This window comes from Schistosoma haematobium, chromosome ZW (assembly GCF_000699445.3).
Source record: "Schistosoma haematobium chromosome ZW, whole genome shotgun sequence".
NCBI lineage: Eukaryota > Metazoa > Platyhelminthes > Trematoda > Strigeidida > Schistosomatidae > Schistosoma > Schistosoma haematobium.
Genome location: NC_067195.1, coordinates 75932256 through 75948889, shown reverse-complemented (window position 1 = coordinate 75948889; position 16634 = coordinate 75932256). Strand labels below are relative to the sequence as shown.

Here is a 16634-nt window from a genome sequence, read left to right as displayed (position 1 = left end):
TTGAAGTGTTCTACCCACCAGTTTCGTTGCTCTTCAATGTTGGTGATTACCTCGCCTTCCTTGCTTTTCACTGGTCGTTCTGGTTTGCGGCGATTTCCAGAGAGTTTCTTTGTCGTGTCATTCAGTTGTCTCATGTTTCCTTCTCTTGCAGCCTTTTCCGCCGTCGTTGCTAGATCTTACATATATTTACGTTTGTCGGTTCTGATGCTCTTCTTCACTTGTTTGTTTACTTCTGTGTATTCAGCTTGTGCCTTGGCTTTTTCTGCTCTTGTTCGACTGGTATTGATTGCTGCCTTCTTGTTCCTCCTTTCTTGAATCTTATCCAGTGTATCAACAGTGATCCATTCTTTATGGTGGTGCTTCTTGTGACCCAGGACCTCATGACATGTTGAAGTGATTGCCTCTTTGATCCCCTTCCAGTTGCTCTCCACAGTAGTTCCTTCTCCATCGAGTAGATCATGAAAGGCCTGGAACTTGTTGCTGAGGTCTATCTTGAATTTGTTGAGTTTGTTAGTATCCTGAAGAAAGGCCGTATTGAACTTTTGTGATATTGTCCGCCTCGTTGTCCAGTGCTTCTTGAGTTTCAATTTCATCTTGGCGACCAGCAAGTGATGATCTCATGCTATATCAGCTCCTCTCTTGGTTCTCACGTCCTCTATAGTCCTCCTGAACGTTTTGTTGATGCAAATATGGTCGATTTGGTTTTATGTAGTGTGATCCGGTGAAGTCCATGTGGTTTTGTGTATGCGTTTATGTGGGAATATGGTGCCGCCTATGACTAGTTTATTGAAGGCACATAGATTTGCAAATCTCTCACCATTTTCGTTTCTTTCTCCCAGTCCGTGTCGTCCCATGATGTCTTTATATCCAGTGTTGTCCGTTCCAACCTTGGCGTTGAAATCTCCCATCAGAATAGTCAGGTCCTTTTTTGGGCACTTCTCGACGATTGACTGCAGCCTATTGTAGAATTGATCTTTAGCGTCTTCATTGTAGTCGTTGGTAGGCGCATAGCATTGGATGATGTTCATTGAAATACCCTCTTTCTTTGTTTTGAACGAGGCTCTGATGATCCTTGGTCCATGAGATTCCCATCCTATAAGCGCATTTTGCGCTTGTTTGAACAGCATCAATGCAACTCCTTGTGTATGTGGTGCATTTTCATCTTCATGGCCGGAGTATAACAGGAGCTCTCCTGTAGTTAGTCGTTGTTGTCCAACTTGCGTCCAATGTGTCTCACTGATCCCAAGTACCTCTAGGTTGTATCTTCTCATTTCTGCAGCAATTTGGAAGGCTCTCCCGGTGTCCCACATTGTACGAACATTCCATGTACCTAAATAAATGGTCGCTCTGGTTGTCAGAAGGGGCGTCGGCCTCGTAACTTCTGAAGGAATTCGGCTTTCATCATGAGGCGTCATAATTCTTCTAAATGAAGACCTTCTGACTCCCAGGGCAGAGTTTAAAAGATTTGAATAATTTTTTCTGGCTAGCGTTTTTTTAGCGAGTTAGTTTTCTACGGGATATGGTTGCTAACCCCATGCCCAACCCTCCTCCTTTATCCGGTCTTGGGACCGGCAGTAGCCCCCGGAGGGACTCCAGGCGGAGTTATGTGCGTCGTAGGTAATACTTTATTTTATTTTATTTTCTATGATAACAGCTAAAGTTTTCTACATCCTTGTTAACTCAGGAATAACCACGTTTTTGACGATAAATTAATTATTTCGGTTATTTATAAAATAAATTCTTTTCAGCCAGTAGTCATTCATAATGTTATTGACTTTCGATTCATTTTACGTAGAACTATCAAGAAATACTTAATCACAGTTGAAAATGATATTTACTTCGTTACGTAGTGAAGTTATAAGAGAGCAGAAAAGGTTACCATTAACATGCATCATACTCTTAAGAATATTATTCTTTATTCAAAAGTATAATGAGTGAAATAACTGATTCACAAAATTTATAGAGGAGAATGTACTTCTTTTAGATCTTTTTTTGGATTATATATTGATTTTTGCTTTAATGAAATGACATTAGGTCAGTTTTTTCGAAATGTTCTTATGCATAAATCGATTTCTCGACAAATGACGTGACTTCATAAAATGGAATTGTGAATTCGCTCATTTATCGTATTGGTCAATGATCTTGGTTGTTGACTCTCATAACTTTCACAGTACTAGAATATATTTTTAGTTGAAGTCTGTGTATTAGAATATGTCACGTCTTATTAGAAATCCAGGAGATTACAGTCACCTATTACTTTCATTAATTTACTTGTCCTTACTTGGAATCCTCAAGGCCAAATTGAAGAGGAAGACCAAAGAACACATTGCGCCGAGAAATGGAGACATACATGAAGAGAATGAATAAAAATGGGATAGACCTAGAAAGAAAGGCCTAGGACAGAGTGGGTTGAAGAATGCTGGTCGGTGGTCTGTGCTCCTTTGTGGATAACAGGCGTAAGTAAGTAAGTAGTAATACTAAAAATCGTATTGCTACTATATGAACATTGATAAAAGCTTCATGTTACTATCATATATATACCGAAATTTTCACTCAGTGCTCAGTAACTTCATTAATTGCGCATATAGCGAAATAATTTTTTGACTACCGAATTTCGTTCTTTTTCTTTACGATCCTAAGTGATTAAAAACTAATTGTACGGAGACCTTGACTTGTAGTCTCATGACAGTCAGGACCCATAGGCAACGTACATCGTCGTTTCGAGAAAAAAAACAGTATTGTCACTGGATGTTACTCTACTAATAATCTTTTTATGGGCAACATTATAATGGTACTGGGTTCGAGTCCCAGAGTGAACATCAACTCTGAGATACAGGTACATCCAGCTGACGAGTCCCAAATAGGACGAAACGCGCGTCCTGGATTCCACTGCTAGCCACTATCCATCATTAATTATCAGTGCTGTTTTGAATTTGATTATCAGCAACACTATTTAACAGTTAAAGTAAACTTAATCGGATTAACTTTGATTATTATACATATGACTAAAATTATTTATGGTGAAATTCATTAGAGCATCAACTTGATTATACAATGATCCACAAATGGAAATAATCAGCGATTTGTGAATATTAAAAATGGCAGGAAATAGCTTTCCTAGTTCATTTAAGGGTATTATTATTATTATAAAAATAAGTATGATTACTATTACTAGACTTTTAAGTAAGAAGTTAAAAATTGATCTGCAAAAAAACATAAACAGAAAGTAACATTGAAATTACTCGACGAAATCTCGAAATAATCGAATATTCTAAGTAGATCAATTCATAACTCCTTTGTTACAAAAAGACAAGTAGAAATCAACAGCTATAGTTTGAACAGATCAGCTTATTATTCTAACAATAAAAAAGAAAATAAAGAAATCTCCAACCCTAAAATAATTGTATGAGAAAAATCATATAGGAAATAATTTTAGGATGGTACCAATGATATTTTCAGTAATAATACAATATTGAGGTAGCAAACGAACGACTTTATATATATATATATATATATCAGTCAGTCAGTAGCAAGGTAGAACTTCGTACGTACATACATCAGTTCGAGTTGCCACACCACATTAGCATAGACATGCAGTGGTCGATTCAAATCCCGTAGTCGTAGAAGTTGCAAGAGTATAAGCAGTAATCGGGAAGATTAGTGTTTGGAGATGTTACTTAAAGAGTATAATACAGTGAAATAAATTTGGAAAGAGAAAAAAGAAAGGGACATGAAGAATTCAGAAGATTAGAATTTGGGAGAACACAGAGAGTGTATGCACCTGCGCCATTGCAAACGATTTTGAGCCATGTCATTCAGGGTCTCTGACCATCGGTTGCTATCATCTCGCGGCCCCCAACCGGGTAGTCTACACCTACCGACATGACTCAGTCCACTTGTCAGTGACTTCATGGACTTGTGCCATGTTTTGGTCTGGCCGCCCTTAGCTTTCTTCCACCCTACTCCTATACCACTGAACATAGCACGTCGAGGCAGTCGGTCGTTGGGCATACGTAACACGTGTTTCAGCCATCTCAACTGATGAAGTTTCACTACTTCATCAATTGACTTGCCATCCTTACCTAGTACCCGTTTCCTAACAACTGCATTACTTACTCGATGGTCCCACGATATACGAGCAATATTTCGAAGACACCTATGATCAAATATCCCCTACTCTTACCGGCCATGTGTCACTGTCATAAAGTAGGACGGAACGAACTGCTGCGCAGTAAACACGTCCTTTGGTTGATAGACGGATATCTCGCCTACGCCATAAATGACGCAAGTTGGTAAAAGCTGGTCGAGCCTTCTGTATCCGTGCTGAGATTTCGTCACACACCAGACCACAATGACTGATGAGACTTCCAAGATAAGTGAAGCAATCGACACGCTCAACTACTTCACTCCCTATCATTAGTTCGGGTGTCAATGCAACCCAATCCTGAAGCAACATTTTGCATTTCGAGGGGGAGAATCGCATCCCGAAAATGCTTCCATTGTTGCTTAGAGTGGTCAGAAGACTCTGCATTTTGTCAGCGTCTTCGCCAAATAAAACTATGTCATCTGCATATTCTAAGTCAACAAGTGAACCTCCCGGTAGAAGTTCAACCCCTGGAAATTTAGATGAGGAGAGTGTTATCTCTAAAAGTACGTCAACGACAAAGTTGAACAAGAATGGGGAGAGTGGACAGCCCTGACGAACACCACTTTAGGTAGTCAATTCTGATGACAGTTCACCATAAGCTCTTACTCTACCAGTTGTGTTCGAGTAGAGAGCCTTTATAAGGTTAATATACTTCTTTGGTACTCCTTTCAGTGACAAACACTGCCATAGAACCTCACGATCAACAGAGTCAAATGCCGCCTTAAGGTCGAGAAATACTACCATTGTGGGGCGTCTGAATGTGTGTCTGTGTTCTAGAACCTGACGTAGTGTGAATATCTGATCTATACAACCACGTCCAGGTCGAAAATCAGCCTGATTTTCTCTAGTCTGCTCTTCACGAGCTTTGGTTAGGCGTCGAAGTATTATTGAGGCTAATATTTTAGACACTATATTAGTCAAACTGATTCCTCTGTGATTGTCACAAGAGGACTTTTGTCCTTTCTTATAGACTGGCACAATCAGTGATTGAGACTAGTCAGATGGCATTACGTCCTGTTCCCAAATTCTACCTAAGACCTCAGTTAATCTCACTGCTAATACTGGACCACCATCCTTAAAAATCTCAGGAGTAAACCTGTCAGGGCCTGCTGCTCTCCCTCGCTTCAGATTTCCTATGGCTTCTTCAACTTCGTAAAGGGACGGAGGACCTACATTAACTTGCCATTCAGGTTGACTGGAGATCGTGTGAAACCGAAGTGTGGCTGAAGGCCAGTTGAACTGATCCCTAAAGTGTTCTGCCCATCGATCCAAACTCCTGGATTGAGAATGTATAATATGTCCATCTTTCTCTGAGTGTTTCGCTAACAGTCGGTTTCCTAATACCGGTTTCCTTAACAAGTCTGAACAATTGTCTGCTATTACCTATTGCCGTTGCCTTTTCCATCTCTCTTGCTTTCGCTACCCACCACTGTTCACGATCATTGCGTAGGCTTCTTGTCAGCTTGCACTTAAGCTGACTCTGCCCGTCATTATGTTCAGAGCCAGGCGGAATGAGCTTCGGAACATCTATCAGTGAGATAGATGCTGCTGAGATCCAGTGTTGCTCTCTAACCTTACGGGTTACCTTACTGGCAGATATCACTGCTGTTTCCACAACTTTTCGGATATCATTCCGTGCTGCCTCAGGGTGGGCATCACATACATGGCTGCCTAACTGTTTTCCTAGTTGTTCCTGAAATATACTCTTAGCTTGACTATCATTAAGTAGGCCCCTAAGAGGTTTCCTTGCAGCGTCTTTCCTACGTCCAGTAAGACGCAGACAGATACGCGTTCGCACTAGAGCATGATCTGAGTCTAAGCATGTGCTCCAGAATGAGCGACAGTCTTCTATCGAGCCCGTGCCTCAGTGGCTGATAGCGATGTGATCTATTTGGGTCCAACGTTGGGACGAATTAGGGGGTCTCCATGTTAAAAGATGTTTTTCCTTATGCCTAAAGTTAGTATTTGCAAGAAAGAGGCGGTTATCCGAGCATAGCTGCAACAGGCGGTCGCCATTATCTGTTCTTTGAGCCACGATGCTATAAGATCCACCTAGGTGTCTTTCCCTTTCGCTTAGTTTACCTACTTGAGCATTAAAGTCACCGGTCACTATTACTACATCCGAGCGCTTAGCTTTTCGGAGAAGGTCCGAAAGCTTTCTGTAAAACTCATCTTTTACATCATCTGCGCTGCAGTCAGTGGGAGAATAGGCAGAGACGACGAAGAGGCAACGACGAGTGTCCCTATCTTTTCGGATCCTTACTGTTCCTTTCAGTCGGACAGCGCACAAACAACTGTCTACTGGGATCCACTCTAAGAGAGCTAGTTCTGCTCTAGGACTCAATGCTATACCTACGCCGGCGAGGCCACGGGAAGCAGAATCTGGGCTTCCAGATACACGAAGTGTGAATCGAGTTGGTTCTTTATTTTGGCATGGTGAGGTCAGATGAATGACGCTACTCGGATCCTGTATGCGCTTTTCGGAGACGCAGCACACATCGATTCCACGGGATTCTAAGGTCCTAGCTAAGAAAGCCTGTTGTCCTATTTGGCACAGTGTTCGGACGTTAAAAGCTCCTACGTGTAGTTTAGAGCATGGTTTCAGGAGACCAGGAATAGCGTTCCGCGTACTTGAATCGTTTGCTCTAGCGGTGAGAGATGATAAAGAGACGTGAGAAGGGTTAGTCATGGAGATAACAGAGGTATTAGGAGGTGTAAGAAGGATTTGAATATGACCAACTTGTCCTCGTGTGCTGTTACGGGTATGAGGGCTGATATCACTTCCCGGCTGCCCACACCGTGGAAGGGTATTTCTTGAGGAACCTGAAAAGGAAATTGGATTAGTGTTGGTCTTAACGACCTGAGGGCGTAACCGCAGAGCCCAAGGGACAACTGCTTGAGGCCGGTCGCGCACGGCCTTTTCGTGGAAGCTTTTTAATGTGTTAGCTCCGTTCTTCAAAGGGCTTTACCGCCGGAGACGAAAATCCGTGAGGTAAGGTGAGGTGTGACATTTTTGTGGTCGACCTTTTCTAACCCCACCCCTCCTTGTGGGAAGGCAGCATCGCTGCAGATGCTGGTTGTCCGAGGGAAACCCCTTACTGCTGTCACACCTCTCTACAGTCATCAGTACGACTTCGCCCTCAGACCTTGAGTTGCTGCTTTTAGTCTTACCGTTCTCTAATCGACCTGCCTGGCATGGTAGAACCTACAGGAACATATGTTCCAGCCAATATATCTCGGTTGGGTCATCACGATAGGCAAGCCCGACCACCGCCTCAAGGTAGCAGCTTCGGTCGGGCTCAGAATCAGTAGCATTGATCCATAAGACACAATATATTAGGTAGAGTGGTTCACCTTGCTATTATTATATGAACATCAAGCACCAACCAAGCTAATAGGTACTTGTAAAGGAATTTCCTAACTTCATTGTTGTTGATGTTTTATGAAAAAATAATCAAAATGTCACAATCACGTTAACTTGAATAACATTTTCTCTTGTAATTATGTTATTCTTTTCCTCAGATTTCTCTTTTCTAATGTTTTTTTATACACTGTATTACAACATACCAAAAGTTAAAATTTTTATTATTCTATGTATGCTTTCTTCCTTTTGATGTGCCATTATTGAGACTCCGTAAATAAACTCTTATTTTACAAGTATCCTTCTGAATTCAGTGAATGTGTATTATACGTTTAAGACGTAGCCAATCAACTTAACCCCCTTTCTCTCTCTCTCTCTCTCTCTCTCTATATATATATATATATATATATATATATATATACTGCTGACTGTAGAGGGATGTGACAGCAGTAAGGGGTTTCCCTCGGACAACCAACATCTGCAGCGATGCTGCCTTCCCACAAGGAGGGGTGGGGTTAGAAAAGGTCGACCACAAAAATGTCACACCTCACCTTACCTCACGGATTTCCGTCTCCGGCGGTAAAGCCCTTTGAAGAACGGAGCTAACACATTAAAAAGCTTCCACGAAAAGGCCGTGCGCGACCGGCCTCAAGCAGTTGTCCCTTGGGCTCTGCGGTTACGCCCTCAGGTCGTTAAGACCAACACTAATCCAATTTCCTTTTCAGGTTCCTCAAGAAATACCCTTCCACGGTGTGGGCAGCCGGGAAGTGATATCAGCCCTCATACCCGTAACAGCACACGTGACCAAGTTGATCACTGACTGATTCTGAATCCACTGAAAGTCCACAACACATAGCATTTGATACTACGAAATTTCAAAGCGAAAACCAACGCATTTCAAAGAGACTAATTTGAACAGTTAGAGAATTAGTGAGTTTATGCATTATGTTTACCTGCTCATTATTATTTATCTTTTCACCCGATCCTATTTCAATCCAGCATTATCTGGATGTATGTTACAGATGTCCTAACTAATTCAATCTACGTCGATTAAGAAAATCATCTGATAAATCAGTTTAATTATGAGGTTTTCTGTGCTAAACATAACTGTCGTTCACTCGACCGCTGTCCGTAGAAATATTTCTTGAAAATTTATGGTTGTATACTATTATTTTTTATACCATTTGATCATAATATCAGACAAAGACGATTTCTGTATACAGTAGTTGCGATGACCAAACTCGTCTAATTCAGCTCACTAAATGTTTATAACGTTACTTATACGCATTCACAAGCACACTCAAAATTATTCACAATAGAGTTTTGAAAATTCATGCTAGACATATTTGTGAGTTCAGTAACTATTAATACCAGTACCATAATTTGAACTTGATGAAAAAGCTAAGTGAAAACCTATTTATCCAGTTATCAACACAACTGAGGATAATCGGATGTATTTAAACACAAAACTACAGAGCATCCAAGTTAAATCTGAGAACCATACAGTAAATGCTTTATTTGCAAAATGTCAATCATTCGTCTCAGATTTCATTGTTCCTTCATTCCTACATTTCACTATTCTCGTTCTCTCTTCTTCAATCTTCCTAACTTTCTGCTGCCAGGTATTTCACTTTAGATTGATGATACATACTACTTATATCTATCGACATCAGTAGCACACACCACAATATTATTAACCATTTAAAGGTTGTTTATTTACGTCTAAGACATTGAAAAAATAATGCTACGTTTTGAATTATATCTTAAATGAGATAAATGTCATGATATTTATAAGCTCATCAACACAATTTAAGTATATTACTAGCTGAATAACACTATCTTTTTTAACGGATCTTTTTATAACTTGTTTGATTACAACAGCATTTAAAAAAATTTCATTGTTTCAATTAAAAAACAAAAGGTATTTCCTGGAGTTCTAGTGAGAAGCAGTGACCAATGAAGTCCAGCCGGATCTATTGTGATATATTAACTCACTGAAGACAATGGTGGATGTATCGTTCAATTTCGTGGATTAGTTGAAGTTAGATATTAACACCTTTGGATGTTGCCCATTTCGGTGATCTAGTGGTTAGGCATTCACATGCGAGATTCATAAATCTTGAATTTGAATCTCGCGAGGCGGGATGGTGGATGCGCATTGCTGAGGAGTCTCATACTAGGATGAAACAACCATCCAGTGTTTCCAGGTTTTCCATGATGGTCTAGATTCAATTGATTTATGATCTCAACTAATAAAATTACAAAAAAATGATCGTTTAATTTTAGATAGACTACTTAATTTGATAAGCATTTAAATATTATCTATTTATATCCGTATTTTATGTATCAATATTTTATAGGCACAATTTTAATTTATACCTGGAAACAATGATATAATTTTCAATAAAATCATTTTTATTCTCATCGTTTCACATATATTTGTAAGTACTATGACAACAAAATTGAAAAATGAGATTAGTTTTTTTTCCTTGTTTAATTTATTTAATTCACTTTCCAATAATTATCCAATTGATTCTGTAAATATACGTACATTTTTACAATATATCAATGAATTAGAGAATTACTATCATCGCTCCAATTAAACATCAGATGAAAGTGTTTCAATATAATGCATATCTATCTATCTATCTATTTGATCTATATATATATAACAATTTGTAAGTTATTCTCAATGAAAAATGCATTACCTTCGAAAAAGATATAAAATCAACAAAAAACGAGATCCAATTTGGTTATACAAACCACTTAAAACAACATTACACTTTAGAGATTGTAAATGTACAGATTTATTCAAATTACTTATCTTTTTTATATTATTGTATACATTATTATTTATTATGGTTATATGTTTTATGAAATTAGTTTTATGCAAAATTATTGATGCTGATAAACCATATTTAACTGGAAGTTACTCGTCGTTACAAAATACACCAGGTTTATCAATTGTTCCAGTGATTTCAACTGAAATGAATCTAGTTGCGTATAAAGTGAGTCAATACTAGTAGTTGACTATAAAGAATATTAATTTATTTCATTATTAATTTCAGTGATTGAGATCATGAGTGAATTGAAGCTAGATCATCATGGAAAACCTTGAAGCGCTAGACGATTGTTTCATCTTATTGTGGTACTCCTCAGAAATTCGCATCCACGATCTCGCCTCGCAAGATTCGAACTCAGGATCTATCAATCTCTCACGTGAAGGCTTAACTTTTAGACCACTGAGCTGGGTGGCATCCAATGGTGTTAGTGTGTAACTTCAACTAATCTACGAAATTGAGCGTTACATCTACAATTGTCTTCAGTGAGTTAATATCTCACAACAGACCTGGTTGAACTCCACTGATAGGTCCTGGATTTGAATCTCTCGAGGCCGTGGATGCGAACTGTTGAGGAGTACCACAATAGAACGAAACGGCCGTCCAGTGCTTCCAAGTTTTCAATGATGGTCTAGCTTCAATTGACTGATGATCCCAACCATTGAAACTGCTATAATATCCACAAAACCGTTTTGATTATTTCCTTATTGTTTGAAAATTACTTTTTCTGTTTCAAGTAAATATAAATCCTCTGCAGTATATCGAGTGTAGGTACAAATTAAATTCATTTTCCAATAATAAAATGATAATGTTATTCAAGATATTCAATTTATTGTCCTTAGAGCTTATTATGTTAAACTCTATCATGATCTAATCAGTAAAATGATCATTGAGCTAATGTATAATTGTAAAAATAGTTTCCATTAGGTGGTGATACCAAATGAAGTTTAACGGAAATCGGGGAATTAATTATGAGTTGTTTTATCTTAGTTTAGTATTCCTTAGTTGTACGTGTCCGCGATTTCAAGACGGAAAGAAATGTAGCTTTCAAGATAAGCAGCATATATTTGAAATATTAAGTTCTAAGTCAGTGGCCATTATTCCCAGCTTTGACAAAACACTTGCATAGTGCTCTCTGACAAGTTCAACTAATCTTCCCAAGGCACTTAAACAATAAAAGATACCATTGTATTTATAATGTTTTTTACAGTAACTTATATAATAGTTAAGGTGTACATCATTTTCATACGTTGATAGATGTAATAACTAAAGATTCTAACTCTAATGTACATCATACTTTCTTGAATCTCTTTAGCATAATGCTTTAACAATTAATCAGTTTATGTAGTATTCACTACAAAGTAATCAATTATGTTCAATACACTTTTCAATGTTGATAGTGTTGAAAAAAAATAAAGTCATACTGAATTTCCTAACAATCTAAAGCAGGGATTCTTGTATCAGTCTTTCGCTTACATGTACTCTTTCTAGACATTTTTAGTAACGTTACTTCAGTCTTTTCAGAATAACCATTATGAATACATTAAATGTGTTGTAATAAAATGAATTATCTACATCAGTTAAAAAATAAGACTTGTTTACAAATAATAGAAGGACTTTTCAAGTATAGTAAGCTTTCAACATAAGCTCACTTTTCTAGATTTTACCATACAAATAAGATGATTTATTATTTATATGTTTAATCAGATCTCCCTGATCATATTTCTGATTGCATATTTTTAAAACTATTGAAAATTTCACAGATTGAAATCATGAGTCAGTTGAAGCTAGAACACCATGGAAAACCTGGAAACAATTGACGGCCGTTTCGTCCTAGTATAGGACTCCTCAGCAGTGCAAGTCCACCATCCCGCCTCGCAAGGTTCAAACCCACGACCTATCAGTCTCGTGCGCGAGCGCTCAACCATTAGACCACTGAGCCGGCATTCAACGGTGCTAATGTCTAGCTTCAACCAATCTGCGAAATTGCGCCACCGTACACCATTGTCTTCAGTGAGCTGATATCTCACAACAGACCCAGTTGAACTCCACTGGTCACTGCTTCTCACTAGAACTCCAGGAAATGCCTCTTGGAGTCAGTCACTAGTGGTTGAAGTTAGACATTAACACCGTTGGATGCCGGCTCAATGGTCTAGTGGTTAAGTACTCGTGCGTGAGACTGGTTACTAAAATCTCCACAATATCAATATTAGTTTCCGAATGAGATTTTCGCTTTTCCCAAGTTACTACGTATACGAACAATGACATTCTGAATGTTGTTTAAATAAACATAAAATTGCCAGTAGTTTACACATTCAATGTTCGAAGTATATCTTTTAGACTCCTGGAGCTCAATCCAAATATTGATGATGGATTAGACACAAATTCATTCACACATTGAAACCATGAGTCAATCGTGGATGCGTACTACTGAGGAGTCCCATACATGGACGAAACGGCCGTCCAGTACTTCCACGTTTTCCATGGTGGTCTATCTTCAATTGACTCATGATTTCAAGCTGTGAAGTTTCTAAAATCTCCACAAACCCCTTCTGATATTATTAAAAAGTTATTTTTTTACTTCCTTCTTAATATAAATCCAGTAAAGATTTCCTTATGCAATGGGATGAATTTAAATTCACTTGGTATTGTTTGGCTTGTATCTTCACATTGAGGATTAAGACTGCAATTGATCAGTCTGTTAATGGCATATGTGCATACTGTGCGTATGCCTCGATATTGCCTTAATTCATAAGCTTTTTGTAAGCAATAATGGATAGTGGCTAGCAGTGGAATCCAGGATGCGCACTTCGTCCTATTCGGGACTCGTCAGCTGGATGTGCCTGCATCTCAGAGTTGATGTTCACTCTGGGACTCGAACCCAGTGCCATTCGCTTCAAACGCCATCGCGAAACGAAACGAAACGCGAGTCCTGGATTCCACTGCTAGCCACTATTCATTATTGCTTACAAAAAGTTTATGAATTAAGGCAATATCGAGGCATACGCACAGTATGCACATATGCCATTAACAGACTGATCAATTGCAGTCTTAATCCTCAATGTGAAGATACAAGCCAAACAATACCAAGTGAATTTAAATTCACCCCATTGCACAAGCAAGTGGCTATCAGGACACAGTAGCTGAGTGGATAACGCGATGGCGTTTGAAGCGAATGGCACTGGGTTCGAGTCCCAGAGTGAACGTCAACTCTGAGATGCAGGCACATCCAGCTGACGAGTCCCGAATAGGATGAAGTGCGCATCCTGGATTCCACTGCTAGCCATTGTCCATCATTGCTTACAATAATTTACTTTGCGTAAAATTACAGAACAAATGTTCTTCAAAATAAGGCTTCAAAGTGTTAAAATTGAAGGTTTTTTTTAACTTAAATACATCATAAATTTTTTTCCCTAAAAATACCATAGGTTTATTGATCTAAAATTGATCGGCTCATGATTTCAATGAAACTCAACAATCTCCACAATCCTATATGGATAGTCTTAGGTTTAGTCAAATACCAGTGAACTTTGAATGACCAATACTATTAAGGGTCATATTTCACGGCCATAAGAAGAGAAAAAACTTCTCAGTTGTATACTCAGCTCTTCTTTCGAAAATGAACATCCTACATGTGTGATAAACGATGTAAGTTGCTAAAAGCTAAATAAGCCTTTATCTATCCTACGATCTCGTCTAACACAAACCTATCAGGCCTTATATGACTTTCAAACATATTCGAGGTGGTCAATATGATTAGCTACAATAAGTTAAAAATAAGATTAGAAACTAATACTTATTGAATCCATATTGTTTAACTGATTCAGTCGTCAGCATCATGGTATTTGAAGAACAAAAGATGTGATCAGGAATTAATTCCACTTTTCATTTTATAGAAACAATCTGCTTCTTATATGAGTACATTGAGAATGATAATTTCAGTTTTATTATTTTAAAGTTTGGCTGGAGAAATCAGTTGTAGCATTCATTCACAGTTTTCATTTAGTATTGAATTCTACAGACAAATGAATCATGTGACAATTAGGCTGTTTTTTCTGTAGATTACTTTACGGTTAACCTCAGGGATACTACACTTCGTCTTGTATTCGTTCGATGCTGCTTATATTATTACTTAATATGGCCATCTACGTGAAATGAGTGATGTACCAAACTTCTAGTACCCATAACATGTTACCAAGTTTGTCATATATTACAAACCTTTATATACTCATTTAACCTCCTTAATTATGATAAATTTTTCTTCCTTCATCTGTAGGATGGTAAACCTGATACTTTTCTTATCTTTCAAGACATGCTTATCGCATTCCTATCGCAGTATGAATATTACTCATACACAGGAAACAATTTGCGCGATTGTTTAGTGCAGAATGATTCCCAAGCTTTAACTTATGGAACATTAGTTGAAACAAGCTGCCTTTTCAATTTGGATTGGTCTTATGCATGTAATATCAACAATTATTTTGGGTATGACAGTGGATCACCTTGTGTAATAATTAAACTTAATCGTCTCTATGGTTGGTTGCCTGATATACGATCAAATGAGAATGGGATTAAGATATGTTGTAAAGGAGCTAATCCAAATGACGATATTCTTTTAGGTACAATTTGTCTGTATGATGCTTATATACATACAGAAGAAGGATGTGGACGACAATGCGCTTTTATTCCTCATCAATATTTTCCATATTTAAACCAAGAATCATATCAGTCTCCGTTAATCTTTCTTCAATTTCAAAATGTCAAGAAAAATGTTTTGATACAAATCCATTGTGAGACAGTAAATTTGCCTAATAAGATGAGTGTAAATTTTGCACTTCTGGTGGACTAGAGTATAGTGATACATAGTTAAATATATTCAAAATAACAGTGATTATTATGGTTTTATCAATCTATCCAGGGTTTTAAACTTTTAATTGTGGTTAACGTCTTTATCGTTTCACTATGCAGTTTAGCAGCTGAATCGGTATACGATCGTGTATATTTCTTAATTAAACCAATTTGTAGTTTAAAAAGATTCTGATCACTTGTGATCAGTGAGTTACCGTTTTATTGCTCACTTATCTGATTTACCGGGTAATGGCTGGCCAGTAGACCTTTAGCTAAACCATCTCAAGGTTAGTCATCAGTGAGCCCATAATTGTTAGTGATTGAAATAGATTTATATAATTCACATAATTTGAAGGCTATTTTCATTACAATCTGACAGTTATGTAGAAAATTTTCGTTGAGAGAATCTGGGGTTGATCGTCATGGCTACTTACGTTATTAATCAGGCTTATTGTACTGGTAGTTAGAGCCATCGGCTCACTGAAATCAATCGTTACCTAGCTCACATCTATTATGAACTATCATGAACTCAAGCTCTAGGTATGTATACAATGTGTGAAAAAAAATACACCGAAATCTAGTATAAAGAACCTATAAATGCTGTTCTCTCTTAATTGAAATATTTCAGCTTGAACAGAAGACAAATTAAATGAATTGTGTTCGGTATTTTTGACGTTAATGGACATATACATTTCTACATTCCTATTGGTATGATATTCAGACATTTGCCGACGATAGATATGTCTAACTAATTTATCACATTGTTCATTATTACATCGAATTAATCTTCACAACAGTTTTAGTTTATCAAAAGTATTTTATTTTTACTATATCCAAGGTTCAACTAATTTTTTTTTCTTTTTACAGCTTATTTGATTAAAAATTATAAGATTTTAAAGTTTGAAATGAAAATTGTAGCTAAGCACATTCTGTTACATTGTGAAATTTGTATGGTGCCACCTAAATGCTATATATCTAACATTCAATAGTTTAGCTGTTGAACTGTTTATTATAGATGGAGAGCTTGGCCATTATATGGACTGTCTAAATACAGTTAAAATAAATGAAGAGAATACCTATCTACTAATAAAATACAATGAAACAATCTAGTTGACTGACTAGTATTTAAAAAACACTGAATTATTGAATTGAGCCTCTAAATAACTCTCACTAAATGATAAGACCACTAACCAGAAGTATAGATTATGTTTTCCATTTAAATAACAGGCATAACGAAAAAATTAAAAATAAGATTAGATGCCATAAGCCATTAGAAGTTACTAACTAACAAATGAATTAAGAACTGATTATTTGACGTTGGAATTAGTTATATTTCAATCGCTGAGAATATTTTAAATATAATTTTCACATATAATGATTATTTGACTGCCTTATTTACCGTATTAGGGTGATTGGAAAAAAGGCTGCGGTTAAACTA

The 16634-nt window shown here is 37.4% G+C and overlaps 1 protein-coding gene across 1 annotated transcript; it reads left to right on the top strand.

Moving 5' to 3' along the window:
* Positions 1-10201: 10201 nt before the first annotated feature.
* Positions 10202-15209, top strand: ATP1B4_1 (ATPase, Na K transporting, beta). The gene is made up of 2 exons (XM_035733446.2): positions 10202-10516; positions 14625-15209. The coding sequence occupies exons 1-2, from the start codon at positions 10208-10210 to the stop codon at positions 15195-15197; spliced, it is 882 nt and encodes a 293-aa protein (XP_035587128.2). The 5' UTR covers positions 10202-10207; the 3' UTR covers positions 15198-15209.
* Positions 15210-16634: the final 1425 nt, after the last annotated feature.